At 37.6% G+C, this 17,479-nt stretch overlaps 1 protein-coding gene across 2 annotated transcripts in view; it reads right to left on the bottom strand.

Moving 5' to 3' along the window:
* The window catches only part of LRGUK (leucine rich repeats and guanylate kinase domain containing), a 143,410-nt gene that overhangs the window by 7,736 nt on the left and 118,195 nt on the right, over positions 1-17,479 (bottom strand). For both annotated transcript variants that reach the window (XM_056799711.1, XM_056799713.1), the window contains one exon: positions 13,968-14,099. In XM_056799711.1, coding sequence (XP_056655689.1) covers positions 13,968-14,099 — 132 coding nt within the window. The remainder of the gene's footprint in view (positions 1-13,967; positions 14,100-17,479) is intronic.

The raw sequence follows: 17,479 nt of genomic DNA, 5'->3' as shown, positions 1-17,479 counted from the left end.
CACAAATCTGTGTTCTTTTCATGCTCAAACTGGTTAACTTGAAAAGAGTGAAGCCTTTGTTGTAGAAGGCATCCTTGTTGACCCTTGCTTGGCAGCCAAGCATCAGTTCTAAGGCAGAAGAGTGGTAAAGGCTACGTAATTGGGATTAAGTGACTTACCTAGGGTCCTACCACTAGAAAGTGTCTGAAGCCAGACTCAACTCCAGTCCTGCTTCTCTATGAACCTTGCTGCCCTAACTCTCATTTAATTTCATGGAGGAGGTGAGATTTCAAGGGATTCAGGTAAAGAGACTGATTAGGTAGTTTGTTAGAAATATGTATGTGACTGTGGGAAAGGGCTCTGAAGTGAATGAGCATGCCCTGAAGAATGGTAGAGAATAGTTTGGAGAAGGAAATGAAAATATGACAGTTCAGGGGCATCTTGGTGAAACTTTGGGGTTTAATACTAGAAGGAATAATGGGAACTTATAAGAGAGCCTTAGGCAAGCCTTTACTAAGAGAAGCAGAGTATTTCATTTCACAATAATACGAACACATCATAACCTTTTCCTACCCCATGGCTAGTCTTTCACTTCAAAAGGTAGGTTAATGTTGTAAAAGAATACAGCCTCAAGACCTACCGTCGCTGGCTCAAACCACAGAATTCTGGACTCCAGATCAGGAGAGACATGACAGCTGGTGAGCCAATGAGCCACATCTAGGTCTCTTTGTCAACAACAATAATGATAATACTGGCTAATGCTTATGGAGCACTTGCTATGTACCAGGTACTGTGCTACTGTAACAGTTAAAATTAGTTTCTCTGCCAAAAGTATTGTATTTTTATTAAGTTTATTAAAGATTAAGAAATAAAGAAAATACAAAATAAGAAACCAACATCTTGTCTGCCTGGTAGAGAGCTGCGTGAGCCTAGAAGCAGAAGCCAAGAGAGAGAGCCAAAGTAGGTGGAGAGTCAGTTTAAATACCCATTTAGTTCTTGCCCCAGGTGAGGACCTCAGGTGAGATTTCAGGGAATTCTGGGAACTACCAAGGACTTCTGGGAATTGAAGTCTGGGGTTCAAATCTCCATTTTTATACTACATGCTTTACGATGATTATCTCATTTGAGCTTCACAACAACCCTGGGAGGGAGGTAATAGTATTATATCCATTTTACAGACGAGAACACTGAAGCCAACAGAAGGTAAGTGACTGACTCATGGTCACATAGCTTAGAAGTTTAGGAGGCTGGATTTGAACTCAGGTTTTCCAAACTCCTGGCTCAGCACTCTTATCTATCCTATCCAGCTGCTTCAAGCTAGGGATAATAACGGTACTTAACTCACAGGCTGGTCATGAAGACAAATGTTTGTAAAGAGCTTTGCAAACCTTAGAGTACTATATAAATGTGAGAATCGGAAGAGGGGGTCAACCCAGTCAATCACATTACCACAACCCATTCAGGCTTAATACTTTTGTCAGGCAAGAATAATTCCAATGAGTACATCAACAAAAAAGTGTGAATATAGCCTAGACACTTCTATTGAATCAATCAATCAACCAATCAATCTTCAAATCAAAAGCTTTAGACTAGGCGTAAAATGTTCTAGATAAATTTGGAAGAACCAGAAAGCCATTAGATTGCACAGGAAGTAAATTCATATTGGATGAGGAGACTTGGTCATGACCTCTGGGCCTTGTATAAAATTATATTTTTGGTGCCAATAGATTGAGTCAATAATTAAATCACCCCCATTCCACTTGATCATGCTAAGGGAAATGGAGGCAATGACTCCATTGACCCCCACCACCTTTTGTAAACATTCACTATTATTATTATTATTAAAAAGAAGATAATAATGCCTGTGTGGTGATGGGTCTGGTCTTATACCACCCAGTGCTGGGAAATAAGCAGTTTACTTGACTCCAGAAGGGTGAGAAGACTCTATTCAAGTAAACATTAGAGGGGGTTGAGTTTGAACTCAGAACTATTTGCACCTGATTTTTTGCTTCAAGAAACCCTTTTTAAGCCACAATACCCCAGTTTCATTCTGCCTCCTTTGGGGAGCGGACCCCTTAACTCTAACAGAAATTCAGATCTGTATAGACCCAGCTATGGCATCCTTCAAGTATGAGATTGACTAGCACTAGAATTCAATTCTAGTTGATAAATAAAATTCAAACTTTAAGGAGAAAACCGTGGCCTCGTGTTCTATCTACAGAAGTGTTTTGTCTCCTGATAATAATGAATTGGTTGCTGTTTGTCCTGTTTTCAAAGAGGACCAGTGACATTCAATGACTTGCCTTGAGAGCGAATTGTATTTAAGTGAGGTAGAGCTGCACAGCCATCAGCTTCACTCTCTCCTACAGAGTGATCCAAGTCTGGTAGCAAGACAAAAGGCAGGACAGCTGGCGGTGGCCAGGATGGAGCGGATGGGCTTGGTGTCTTTAATGTGTGGCCAGCCCAAGTGTTCCACAGCACCTGCTTCTGCCACCTTCATGGCCACTGAACAAAGTGTTTTCATCTGCCTGTTCCATCAGGGCATCCCTACATCCTTGGGATAGACATACCCCTAAGTCACTGAAGGGTTGGAGACCCGTTGGTTACCCTCAACATAACTTAGCATGGGTGCTGGGATGATTTTACTGGGATGTGACTGGTGAACATGCTACAAGTGAGAGATGGTTGAAAAGTGGACATTAAAGGTGGCTGAGCAGCCCCAAAAGGAGGTCTCAGCAAGCCCTCACACAGGTGCTAGACCTCCCTGAGCACCACTGCATACACTCCAGGGAACGGCAGACTTCAGAAGAAGTTTTCTCCGAACTACTAATACAAATTCTCAACATGCCAAGGGAAATAGTTCTGCCATATCCCATCTACAAACAGTGCTAGTGAGTCTGAATAGGGGATTGTACTTGACAAGGTGGCTCCTGTGGTCCATAAATTGCCTTAGAAATACAGAAAGAGATAATTTTTAAAAATGCTACAGATAAGGGAAAGGATACTGATGGCAACAGTGAAGAAAACTTTGTTTTGCTTTGTTTTGTTTTACATAAAAGCTTTGGAAACACAGGGAAAGTAGTTGATGTTCTGGACTTGGAGTCAAACAACTTGGTTTTGAGTAGTAGCACCGCCACTTACTACTTTCAGGGACGCTGGACTTTCCCCCTCTAAGATTTAGTCTCCTTATCTATTAAATGAGAGAACTAAATGATGATCCCTAAGCTCCCTTCCAGCTCTAGTTCTGACCTTATGACTTCATTTCACATACAGATACCCAAGGTAAAATACCTTAGGGGTCATGCAAAAATGACCCATCCTTCATCCCACCTTTATAGAAAAGAGCAAAATAACTAGAAAGTGAGCTGACATCTTGGATTTTTTTTTAAAAAGAAAACAAATTTGAGGGCAAATCCTGGCATCAGTAACTTTTCAACCTCATACCCTACATCATTTAAACCTAGAGCAACAGCATTATCTATATAGCAAGATGGTACAGATGTTTGTAATGGCTATATGCATACATCATCAAGAAAAGATTATCACATATTCAGTAGAACAATCCTGATATTTAATGTCATTAAGTGGTTGCATGAAAATTTAATTTGCAGGGGTGGTTAGGTGGCTTGGTGGATAGAGAGCTAGGTCTAGAGATAGGAGGTTCTGGATTCACATTTGGCCTCAGATACTTCCTAGCTGTGTGACCCTGGCCAAGTCCCATTGCCTAGCCTTCACTATTCTTCTATCTTGGAACTGAGATATTTAGTATTGGTTCCAAGACAGAAGGTAAGAATTTAAAAAAAGAAAGAAAATATTTATTTTAAATGAAATAATATTATAAGAGGGCAGGTAGCTTTATAGCAATATTGTCATAAAGGGAAGTTGTATTCCTGGGAAACCAACATTAGGACAATAAAGTTATGAAATGAAATTTAAGGAGTATTGGGGTTCTGATAGAATTGTACCAGTTGGTTATTTTTGCTATGGCTAGTTAGTCATTTTCAGTTGTGCCAGATTCTCTGTGACCCCATTTGGAATTTTCTTGGCAAAGATACTAGAGTAGTTTTGCCATTTCCTTGTCCAGCTTTTTTTTTTTTGCACATGAGGAAACTGAGGCAAACAGGGTTAAGTGACTTATCCAGGGTCATACAGCTAGTAGGTAGCTGAGGCGAGATTTGAAATAAGGAAAATGAATCTTCCTGACTCCAAGTTTGTGCTTTATCCACTATACCACCTAGCTATTCCCTAGTTGAGTGGGTCTATATGAATCAATTGATAAACCTGAGATTTAGAAATCTGGTATACCAGATCATCAGAGGGATTCTTGAGGTTTTTCTATTGTTGCTTCACCTTCTGCTGATTTGTTCCATAACTGTTTTTTTAAACCCTTAACTTCCATCTTAGAATCCAAACTGGGCATTGGTTCTTAGGCAGAAGAGCGATAAAGGCTGGGTGTTGGGGGTTGAGTAACTTGCCCAGGGTCACACAGCTAGGAAGTGTCCATCACTGTTATTCAGCTCTTCTCTGCATACTGTTCATCACTACTTCCATCTTCTAGTTGCCATTCTTCCTCTTGCATTCTTTCTGCTTATTTCTTTTTTTTTTCACTGGTACCCTTTCCCTGGTATAGCTCTTCCATGTAACTTCAATTTTGCATTGCATTAATTGCTCTCCCATTACTAGCTAGTCTATTTCTTTGGGTTAGCAAACAGGAGCCCTTACTGTGGCAGCAGGAATACAGGGTCAACTTGGCCACATCTGATGTCCTTAAGGCTTGCCAAGTGCCTCCTTGAGGCTTGTTGCAGCTTTGATACAATTTACATAGTCTAAGTGGTCCAGGAGCACAACTGGAAAAAATTCAGTTGCCCTAAACCTGCTAGGAATAAGGGCTGAGCTATTTTCCTTTGAAGAGGAAGGGTGAGATGAGATGAAAAGATCTTTTTTTTTTTCCATCGTCACCACTTCTATTCATCATTATACTAGCAAAGCCAGCTATAACAATAAGGGAAGAAAAAATGAAGAAACAAAAATAGGCAGTGAGGAAACAAAGCCACCACTCCTTGCAAATGACATGGTGGTACATCTAGGAAACCCTAGAGAATCAACCAAAATCCAACCGAAACAATCAACAACTTCAGCAAAGCTGCAGGATACAAAACAAATCCACATAAATCACCACCATTTCTACATACAATCAACAAGATCCAGTAGGAAGAGATAGAGAAATCCATTTAAATTAACTGCAGATAACACAAAATACTGGGGAATCTACCTGCCAAAACAAACCATGTATGAACACGATCACAAAACACTTTTCTTTTTTTCCCCCTTTTAAATATTATTTTATTTTCAGGCATTATTCATTAGAAACAAAGATCATTTTCTTCCCCACCCCTGCCCCTCCCAATGGCAATGCATGCTTCCTCTGGGTATCACATGTGAGATGAAAAGATCTTAAAAGCTTTCCTGGAACAATCTCACAATGATACTTCCTCCATCCTCTAGAAGAAATAGCCATGATAGTAGATGACTGCTCTAACAGCCAATGAAGATATATTAATTAGTTAATTAATCAGTTATTAATTAATATCAATTGCATAAAGTTGCCAATATTTAATAAATTCAAGTTCATGGATCTTAGATTACAGTTGATAAAGAAATATTAATTAGCAGCTTTCATGGCAGAGAGGAAGTACCCACTGTTGAGATAGTTTTTATTTTTTATTTTTATTTTTAAACCTTTACTTTTTTCTTTTTCTTTTCTTTTAAAAATATTTTTCCATATTTATGTAGTTCATTTTCTTTCCCTAATCTCTTCCCTCTCCCCTCCTGGATCCAACAAGCACTTCCACTGGGTTATACAGCTATAATCACCATTTCCATATTATTCATTTTTGTAGTAGAGCCCAATCCTATGTCCATATAAAAAAGGTATGTCATTTGTTTTCTTTCTATGTTTCTATTCCCACAGTTCTCTCTTTCAATGTGGATAGTGTTCATTCTCATAAGTCCCTTGAGATCTTCTTGTAGTAGCAAAGTCCATTATATTGGATTGTTCCACAATGTTTCACTTTCTGTGTACAATGTTCTCCTGGTTCTGCTCATTTCACTCTGCATCAGTTCACTGAGATTCTCCCAGTTCATATAGAAATCCTCCATATCATCATTCCTTACAGCACAAGAGTATTCTATCACCATCAGATACCACAATTTGTTTAGCTATTCTCTAATTGAGGGCCCCCACATTTTCCAATTTTTTGCCACCACAAAGAGTGAAGCTATGAATAAGCTATGAATGCCCCTCTAAGACAGAGGGGCAAGGGCTAGGCAAACAGGATTAAGTGACATACCCAGGGTCACACAGCTAGATACACAAGGTCACACATCTGAGGCTAGATTTGAACCCCTGTCCTCCCAACTCCAGGGCTGGCATTCTATCCACTGGGACACCTAGCTGCTCTTAGAGGAGAGTTTTAATGAATGAATAATAAATTTGTAATATATTTTCCCAAAGAGATGAATGTCATACATCAGAAGTTGTTTTAAAAAACCTTTTTGTCTATCATGAACCTTTTTTTCAATATTGTAAAGTCTGTGGACCTCTGCTCAGAATAATGGTTTTAAAAGCATAAAAAATAAGTAAATTAATTTGGGTAGGATTGTCATTTTTATTATGTTAGCTTGTCCCACCCATGAACAATCAATGTTTTTCCAATTGTTTAGATCTAGTTTAATTAGTGTGGATAGTGTTTTGTAGTTGTGTTCTCCTGTCTAGCTGTACTGTTAGACCAGAGATGTCATCTCACACCACAGGGGTATGCGGATTGTTGATAAGCACTTCACTAGATTGTTCTTTGGGGCAGCTAAGTGAGCCTGGTTTGGAATCTGGAAGACTCATCTTCATGAGTTCAAATCTATCCTCAGATACTTCACTCGCTGTGTCGCTTAATTCTATTTGCTTCCATTTCCTTATCTATACATATTTAAAAAAAATAAACTGGAGAAGGAAATGATAAACCTCTCCAGAATCCTTGCCCAGAAACCCTAAAATGGGGATGCCATTAAAACAACCCAACGATCACCACAATAGATTATACTTTAGATCATTCCTTCTAGGTTTAAACCCCAACCTTGAGCAGGCAACACTCCTCCCCGCCAGGGATGACGTCAATCATATTTCAGCCTTTCAGGGTCTTCCCTTCCATACGTTTTGAAGCATGAAATTGTTCATCAAAGATGAACTTTTTTATTCAACACCACATAAAAATTCACAGATTTCATGGCCACAGCTCTGAAGTGATGTTTAATACATTCAGCGTACTAAAGGCAGCACAATGGGCGAGTGACAAGAACATTTCCACTGGATCTTTAAAATAAACGTTTTGGTCCTTCATTTCGGTAAAAGGATGGGCCATGGTTTGAAGCACAGAAAATGGATCACGTTAACAAGCTATTTTTTTTCTCCCTATAGTTATTTTCTCACTCTATTCCTGACAACACTAAATGAAAATGCTGTAAAAGTCAAACACCAAAATGCAGTGGAGTGGAAAGGCACATTTATTGCCCCATGTACAGGGTCAGACCTTTACAAGTCGTCATAGCTCCGGAGTTACTTGAGTGATATTCCTTCCTTCTTTACTGGTCGGGACAGATGATGTATACTCCCAGTGCAACCTATTATGTATGCTTATTCTCTCACTCTATTCCCATCAGTTTACTCCACTGCAGTACAAATACAGATCACTAACAAATCCACGGGGGCCGGCAGTTTCAACATTGTTACAGCATGCTAATTAACTAATTACCGTGGCAGGTTCTACCTTGTCTACTGAGTGTGCCGAGTTTTTGGAATTTAAAGGGAACAGGCAGTTCTTTTCATCATCATTTTTGTGAAAGGAAAAACTAAAAAAAATCATTTTTGTGAAAGGAAAAAAGTGCCGCAAGAACAAGACAGGAAATAAAGTGAGCGCCCTCTCTGCAAAGACGTGGACGTTTTACAGGGAAAACATCCCTTTAGGTGGAGCATTTTTTAAACAATATTTTCAGCAAAGTTAATTTTCAAGTGGCACTAAGGATTCCGACTTCTGACCGTTAGGTTAGCGTTACGGTTTATTCATGCAAAATGAATATAGCCATTTCTGTGTTTTGGTCTCTTCAAACAATTAAAAATTGTCTTCTGACATGCCCAGTTCAGAGAAGGTGCAGGTCATGGATCTAGCCTCCAGGGGGCAGTGCAGGATTGGCAACCACAGCCTTGTTCTCTCCTTGGGCTTGCATTTTAATGGGACAAATGGATTTCTAGGATTCCATGCTTTGTCAAAACTGAAAGCTTATCCTTTACAAGCAAGTGATCACTGCTAATTTCAGAAAGTATTCATTCCTTTCCCCTTTTGCATAAGATTGGCTTCTCATTTTTATTTTTGTTAGATGTATTTTCTTTTTTAAACCCCAAATCAATATAGTAATAAATATATCATTAAATAAATGCATATAGAGCTAAATCTAAATGTACATGCATATGATGAGCATTTATGTACATATTTATTTTATATAAATGTAGATGCAATACAATATGCATGTGTGTGTATACCTATATGAAATATAGGTCTATATATACAATATGCACACAATGTATATATGTGTCCATATTTATTTTATATAATTGTAAGATGCAATACAATATGCATATGTGTGCATACCTATATAACATGCATATGTCCACATTTATTTTATTTAAATATAATATACGTACATGTATGTAATATGTAGATATAGATATACAATAGGAATACAATGTGTGTATATCCATATTTATTTCATTTAACCATAATATGCAATATAATATGCATGTGCACATATATGTATATATACATAATATGTATATAATGTGTATATGTCCATATTTATTTTATTTAAATATATTATGTAATACAATATACATATATCTATGCATCAATGTGCATATAATATGTAGGTATGTATGTACACAAGTATATACATATATGTGTATAAACACACATCTTACAGGTAGTGAAGTTTCCTACATAGAATGTTAGTGCTAGAAAGAACCTTAAAACAACTCATTTTACACATAAAAGAAATGAGATCCAGGGAAGAACTGACTAAAGTCACATGGTGAGTTAGCAGAGCCTTCAGACTTCAGTCCCAGAAACCAATGTGTAACTGATCAAGAATTCATTTTATGACATTTTCAAAAAATGCTTGTCCAAACTCCACGTGAAGACTTCCAGTGTGGAGGAACCTACTCCCTCCAGAGGCAACGTGCTTCTTTTTCAGAGAGTTCTAATTGTTGGGAAATAATTTTTCTTAGATCCAAACCAAATCTCCTTCTCTACAACTTTTCCCCAGTGTTCCTGGTTTTGCACCTTGGGACAGGGCAGAATAAGTCTAATCTCTCTTCTCCATGAAGGCCATTCAAATACTTGAAGAGAGTGATGGTGTTCCCTCTAAATCTTCTCTTCTTCTGGCTCAGTATCTGAAGTTTTTCTTTACCATATTGGCCGTTGTCTTTTCTTATCTGCTTCAGTTGTTCTTTGTCTCTGTGGTTCCTAAAATGTGGTTCTTAGAATTGAACACAGAATTCAGCAGAATGGAAGAACTGTTGTTATCTTCCTCTTTCTGGATGTTTCTCTTAGTATAGGTGAGGATAACATGTATTTATTGGTTGTTATATCATATTGTTGACTCACATTGAGCTTCTAGTCAACTAAAAATCCCAATAAACTCTAATCCCCAATTAAACACTAAAATATCTGTCAGATCTATGGATAAGGAAAGTTTATGACCAAACAAGAAATAGAAGGGATTATGGAATGTAAAACAGATAATGCTGATTACATGAGATTTTAAAACTTTGCACAAATAAAACTAATGGAGCCAAAATTAGAAGGATAAAGGGAAACTAGGGGGGGAAATGTGCAATTTCTCTGATAAAAGGTCTCTTTCTCAAATATATAGGGAACTAAGTCAATTTTATTTTAAAAATGAGAGCCATTCCCCAGTTGATAAATGGCTTAAGGATATGACCAAATAGTTTTCAGGACAAGTCAAAGCTATCGATGGTCACATATCACAAGAAAAAATATTCTAAATCTCTATTGATTAGAGAAATGCAAATTAAAACAACTCTGAGGTATCACTTCATATATCTCAGATTGGTCAATATACAGAAATGGAATATGGCAAATGCTGGAGGGGATATGTGGAAAAATTGGGACACCGATGCATTATTGGTGGAATTGTAACATTCTGGAGAACAATTTGGAACTATGTCCACAAGGGCTATAAACCTGTTTAGACCCTTTGATCCAGTAATTACTATTAAGTCTGTTTCTCAAAGAAATGAAAGAAAAGGGAACAGAACCTATTTATATAAAAATATTTATAGCAGCTCTTTTTTTTTATGGTGGCAAAAAACTGTAAATTGAGGAGATAGTCATCAATAGGGGAATGGCTGAATGGGTTACAGCATTTGTGATGGAATACTATTGTATTATAAGAAATATGAGCAGGATGGGCTTCAGAGAAACCTAGGAAGACTTCCACAAACACATGCAAAATGAAGTGAGCAGAACCAGGAGAGCCTCATACACAATAACAGCAAAAGCTCCTCTGAACAAGACAATAACCCCAGACAATTTTAAAGCATCCATAATGAAAAATGTCATTTTCAAAATTTGTTTAAAATTTTTTTACATATAATAGGGAAATATTTAATGAAATAAATAATTAAAAAATAACCCCCATATTCTAGATAATTTTTAGAACCCAAGCTTAAGCTTCATATTTATATCTATTAAATTTTGTCTATTCAATTCAGGTTAGAGTGCTAGACCTGGAGTCAGGGAAGATAGTGAGTTCAAATTCAGCCTCAAACACTTGCTAGCTGTGTGGCCTAGGTAACATTTAACATCTTAATTTCTTCAACTGTAAAATGGGGAAAATAATAATACCTCTTTCCCAGGGTGGCTGTGAGAATAAAATGAGATAATATTTGTAAAGTGCTAAGCATAGTGCTTGGCGCAAAGTGATTAAGATATGCTTGTTTTCTTCATTCATTCCTTTGTTCCTTCTTTCCTTCTTTCTTTCCATCCTTCCCTCTGTCCTTCCAGGATCTTTTTTAATTTGGAAGGATTATGTCATCTGAGTGTTAGTTAGCCTTCCAACTTCTATATGCAAACTTGACCAACATGTCAGCTGTGGCTTAAACCAAGTCATTAATAAAAATGTTGAACATTGCAGAGCCAGGGACAAATCTCTGAGCCATTCTCCCATTTGCCAAATTGACATTAACCCAAGAATGATTACTCTTTAGGCCATGGCATCATAAATGTAAAGTTAGGGGAGCTATAACTTGCTAGCTGGTCCAACCTCCTCATTTTACAGATGTGGAAACTAAAGCCTCCAAAGGTTAAATGTCTTGCCCAAGGTCATACAGCTTGTAATCAAGAGGGTGTGATTTCAACCAGGTCTTTTGATTCCAAATCCACCATCCTTTCCAAGGTACCAGTGTCTTTCTGGTCATTCAACCGGTCCCAGATTCACATTGTGATATTTTCTATGTGTATTTATTCCCATCTCTTTCCAAGTTATCTACAAGCATAGCATGATAGACTTTGTCAAATGTTTTGATGGTCTAAATAGACTTTATATCACCCTGATTTGTCAATCTAGTTACACTATTAAAGCAATAAAATGGGGTTAGCCTGGCATAATTTGTTTTTGAGCAAATTGTATTGGCTTCTCATAATCGTGATTTCTCTTTCTAAAGAGCTCATAAACTTCCTTCTTAATAATGTGCTCCAGAATTTTGTCATAAATGGACATCAAACTCACTGGCCTATAGTTTATGACCTTTCTCCTCAATACGTTTTTTGAAAATCAGGATGGTTGCCTTTCTTCAGTACTTTGGCAATTTTCCCATTTTCTAAAATTCTTTAAAAAAAAAAAAACCAAACCAACAACAAAAAGCCCTTACCTTTCATCTTAGAGTCAATCTTCCGTCTCTCAATTTATTGAGCCACCTAGATGCCCCTTGGGTTTAAATCTGGCCTCAGACACTTTCTAGCTATGTGACCCTAGTCAAATCACTATACCCAAGATCCCTAGCTCTAACCACTCTTCTGCCTTGGAACCAATACTAAGACAGAAAGTAAGGATTTAAAAAAGAAATAGTGCTACCCAGTTTTGTTTAGACCTTCCCAGTCCAAAAAATAGATCTTCTTGGAATAAAAATTCCAAATAAAATAAGGATTCACTAGGATCGTGATAAAGGAGATTTAGAATGGGAAAGAACCAAAGAGATCATCCAGTTTGATTTTCTCATTTTAGTAAGAGAAGAGCCAGAACTCAAACCAAGGTTCTGACTTCAAATTCCAGGCTAGTTTAGCTTTCTCATAGGAATCCATGATCATCATCCTGTCCATGGCAAGCATTGGTTTTAGCCCTTCTTCCATCCTCCTCTTGTCCCCATCATAGTTAAAGAGAACTCCTCTTTGTTGTCCTTGTTCATTACTAGCCTCAGCACCTTTCGTACCATTCTTATAAGATAGTGATACTTTTGTATATTCATCTTCTCTTACATGCTTTTGCTTCCCACTTCTGTCCATGTCTTTTAGAAACCTGATATTATCAATTAGTTTTCTGTGTATACATATAGATCCCATTAGACAGCTTTGGTTTTTTCTCCTCATTTGTGTTTTCTTTTTTTTTTTAAACCTTTACTTTCCATCTTAGAATCAAAACTGGGTATTGGTTTGGAGGCAGAAGAAGAGTTAGTTAAGGCTGAGGCAATTGGGAGTAAATAATTTGCCCAGGATTACACAGATAGAAAGAATCTGAGGCCAGATTTGGACCCAGTTTCTCCCATCTACAGGCTCAACACTCTATGCACTGTGCTACCTCACTGCCCCTCTGCTTACACCTTCTAAATTTCATTCTTGAGAGCTTCTCTGAACCCTTGGAAATCTACTCTCCACAAAGAAGAGTCTATGTCACAGAGCATGATGGAAGGAGTAGCCACATGCCGACAAGACTCCTATTGTTTCTGATAAAGCAACTAATTCCTTCTTCTTTGTTTGAATCCAGTCCAGGGCAGGAGTTCCCTTTGTTATGTCATCTACCTTGCAAAGGATGAAAATATATTTCAGATAAAGTCATTGATGCATTGGTTGTTTGGTTTTTAGGGTTGGGGTTATGTCTAGGATGTCTGGAAAGTCAAGACTCCCTCTCTGAGTTATCCGATTTCTTTTCCATACTGGTTACCTTAACTCTTCATCTCATTCTTCCTTCTTTCCAAGTGATCTACTTTTTCCACATCCATTTGCTCTAACATAAATCTTCTCCAATATGTTCATTTCCTTGGATTACTAGGTTTCCTCATATGAGTATCTTCTAAACATATAATGTTATTTCACTCTCTACCTTTTAAATAAAATATATCCTTCGATTGCCCGATTACAGTGTCTCCCACCAAATTCAGTGATCATTATGAAGCCAGAGATACTCCTAAGCTTTAGGATTTCTATGATTCACCCTGCTTATTGCTCACATTTATTTATAGTCACTCAAAGATATGGGTGTGCCTGGTTCCTGTTGTGTATTTTGTTTTTCAGAAAGTGTCTCATTCTTTGTGACCCCAAAACAGATGAGAAAATAGAAGTAAACAGAGTTAAATGACTTGACCAGGGTCACACAGCTGGTAAGCATCCAAGGCCAGACTTAAACTCATGCCTACCTGACTCCAAGTTTGGCACTCTATCCCCTTTGCCAACCAACTGTTTCTCTTTACTGTATATACATGCAAATAAAATAAGTAAAAGAGTTTGCAAAGGAAAAATATAACATTGGGTTCTTTTGCCTCCTATATCATTTAATCATATCATGGCCTTAAACTCATAAAAAGTGCAACCATTATTAATAGCATGCAGAAGTCATTTTATTTCCTTTAAGAAAACATTTCTGCTTACCTGCTTCCTTCAGAAAAGGATAGTGAGGGAGTGAGGGAGATCCCATCAGCAAACTTAGACTTAGCCCACATCCTTGTAGGTGACGTTCGATCTAGATGAGTGATTGCTGATATTGGGGTTGGTACTGGACCCCTGAAAAAGAAACATAGAAATTAGAAAAATTCTAATTCTTACTTATCAGAATTCTAAATTCTAACTCATGTTCATTCTACAAAGGATTAAAAAGATAAGAAAAGATTAAAATTCATAATCTTTTGATTGATTTTGAATGATTATTCAAAATCATAAAAAAAGAAGGATGTAGGAAATATAAACACTTTAAAAAATACTAAAAATTCAAATCTGGTCTCAGATACCTCCTAACTATGCGACCCTGGGCAAGTCACTTACTTCCCATTGCCTAGACCAGTGATGGTGAATCTTTTAGAGACCAAGTGCCCAAACTACAACCCTCACAGGACATGTGAGCCACCCTTTTATCCCAGACAGGGGAGGGAGGACATACTCCCATTGAGTGGCTGAGGAGAGGGTAATGTGAGAAATATCCTCAAGTGCCTGTGGAGAGGGGGAGAGGAAAAGCCCCCTCCGGCACACTCCAGCATGTGTGCCATAGGTTTGCCAACAAGACCAGACCTTGCCACACTCCTCCTTGGAACCAATACATAGTCTTGATGCTAAGACAGAAGGTAAGGGTTAAAAAAATAAAGAAGCTCTTTGTGGTATAGCACACCAATACTCACTTGTGAAAATGTCCTTCAGCATTCATCTTGGACACTATAAGAGCTTTATACTATAATAATTATTGGATTAAGCAAGTAATACTAAACAAATATTTCTCATCCATTAAACTATCACTTTCATCCTATCTTCTCTAAGATTAATATGTACTCTATTGTAGTTCTTTGAACATTTACTAAATATGGAAATTAATTTTCCTTTCTTTTTTTAAATTTATTTTTAATTAATTAACTATTTTTTTATTTAAACCCTTACTTTCCATCTTGGAATCAATACTATGTATTGGTTGCAAGGCAGAAGAGTCTCTAGGCCTGGCTCTCAATCCACTGAGCTACCCAGCTGCCCCTTCTTTTCTTCCTTTTTTTTTAATACCCTTAAAATACCCAATCAATATTGATTCTAAGAAAGAAGAATGGTAAGGGTAGGCAGTGGGGTTAAGTGACTTGGCCAAGGTCATAAACCTAGGAAGTGTCACAGGCCACATTTGGACCCAGGACTACCATCTCTAGGCCTGTCTCTCAATCCACTGATCCATCTAGGTTATCCTCGATGATGTCTTTTCAATCCTACAGTTACTAAATACTACTGAACACTGTGCTATACAATGAAAATAGAAAAACAAAAACAAAGTATTTCCTGCACTCAGCCCTTCAATGGCAGTGGGGAAAGAAGAGGTACACCATCTAAATAAACACATAGAACAAAAATAAGAACTAACATGAAGGTAGATATTGTGAGCTGCTTTAACAAATGTCTTGTTTTAGCTTCACAACAACTTCTGGGAGGTAGCTATTATCATCATTCCCATTTTACAAATAAGGAAACTGAGGGAGGGAGAGGTTAAATGACTTTCCCATGGTCATACTGGGTATAATGCAAGGAAAATTGAAGGTTAAAATACTAATAGAAACAAGAATCATTATTGTTTGATTGTTCAGTCATATCCAACTCTCTGTCACCCCAAGAACCACGCCAGGTCCTTCTATCCTTCACTATCTCTCAAAGTCTAAGTTCATATGTTGGTTGTTTCCATGATATTATCTACCCATCTCATTTCTACTATCCCATTGTTCTTTTGCCTTCAATCTTATACAACCCTTATCAGGGTCTTCTTCAGCTCACTTCACATATGAAGAAACTGAGACAAACAGGGTTAAGTGTCTTGGTCCAGGCTCACACAGCTAGTTAGGTATCTGAGGATGGATTTGAACTCAGGTCCTCCTGATATGGTTTTATACAAGACTTGGCATCTACCAAGACTCGGTTGAACTTTCGAAGAAGACAAGGATTCTGAGAGACCATCAGGAGCAGGCAGCATTCTAGCATGGGAATGACTTATTGGAAAGGAGAGTCTGTATATGGAGTGTCTTGGATGAGACACAGAGTTTGACCAAAGACAAGTTCATGAAAGAAAATAGTCTGAAATATGGCTGGAAAGGGAGGTGGAAACTAGGTTGCAGAAAGCCTTGAAAGGCAATGGAAGCAGCACTTTTGCTATTGGGTATCATTAATTTCATTAATAATAATAAAATAATCAACATGTACAAGGTCAATCAGGTTAACATCCTGAATGAAGAGAAAAAGAGACGGTCCAATTGGCCTAAAATCTAAAGTATAAAAATGGCACTTAAAGCAGATATTTTTTAAGAACTATGACTATGCAGTGTTCTAATGTAATAAAAGTTCCTTTAGTTAACAAATTAGTAGTCCTGGAAGATGTTAGTTAAGTAGTTCTTGATCATAAAATTCTTTATTTTAGAAGGACGATTCCTTTCTCAGGTCTTCAAATCATTTCTGACTCTTTATTATCTTTAACTCTCTTCTGCCTGACTATTTTCTATATACAATGCAGGGATGAATTCTATTCAATTATTTCTTATCGTGGGTTGTCAAATATGCCCTCAAATCTCTTTGATCAACTTCATGTTAAAGATCTCCTCCAATAATGCAATATAATACAAAATACAATGAACTGCAGAGTTGTCACTAGAGAATAATGTTCTTGATTCCCAGTTCACTATTTGTAGTAACCACTCAATGCCCAGCAACAAGAGCATGGTGGGCTTGAGGAATGCTTCTTACTGTCTAAGGAGCCAAAGAAAAAGACATGCAAGACATTCATAAGTTAGGAAAGTCAGGGAATTCCTCATGCATAAAATATACCAAGTGCAAGTAAAGTAGGTGCTTCTTGATGCTAGCAAAAATATATAGATTTCATGTTCATTTAACCCCCAAAATGGTGACTTTTCTGGTGTGAAATTTTTTAATAGCATCATCCATCATGGGTGTTGGGCACCCACATCCATATCCACATACACCCATCCATACACACACACACACACACACACACACACACACACACCTCCCCCCCAAACACACACATCTAAGGAAACCCTACCTACTGAATACTTGGAAAATAAAGTTCTTACCACCAAAGTCAGGGGCACTGTTAAATGGTTCAACAAGAGAACTGGATATTGTTTTATCAATGGAAATAATGTTAAAAGATGCAATACCATCTGCTTTGTTAGAATTGCCTAGTGGGGCAGCTAAATGGTGCAATGGATAGAGCACTGGGCTTAGAATCAGGAAGACTTCTCCACAAGTTCAAATCTGGCCTCAGATACTTATTTTGCTGTATCACTCAGTTTCCTCATCAGTAGAAGTGAATTAGAGAAGGAAATGGCAAACCACTCCAGTGTCTCTGCCTAGAAAACCCCAAGTGGAGTCATGAAGAGCTGACCCAACTGTAACAAATGAAAAACCACAAGGTT

This window comes from Monodelphis domestica, chromosome 5 (assembly GCF_027887165.1).
Source record: "Monodelphis domestica isolate mMonDom1 chromosome 5, mMonDom1.pri, whole genome shotgun sequence".
Classification (NCBI taxonomy): domain Eukaryota; kingdom Metazoa; phylum Chordata; class Mammalia; order Didelphimorphia; family Didelphidae; genus Monodelphis; species Monodelphis domestica.
This window is presented reverse-complemented; position numbering and strand designations above follow the sequence as displayed.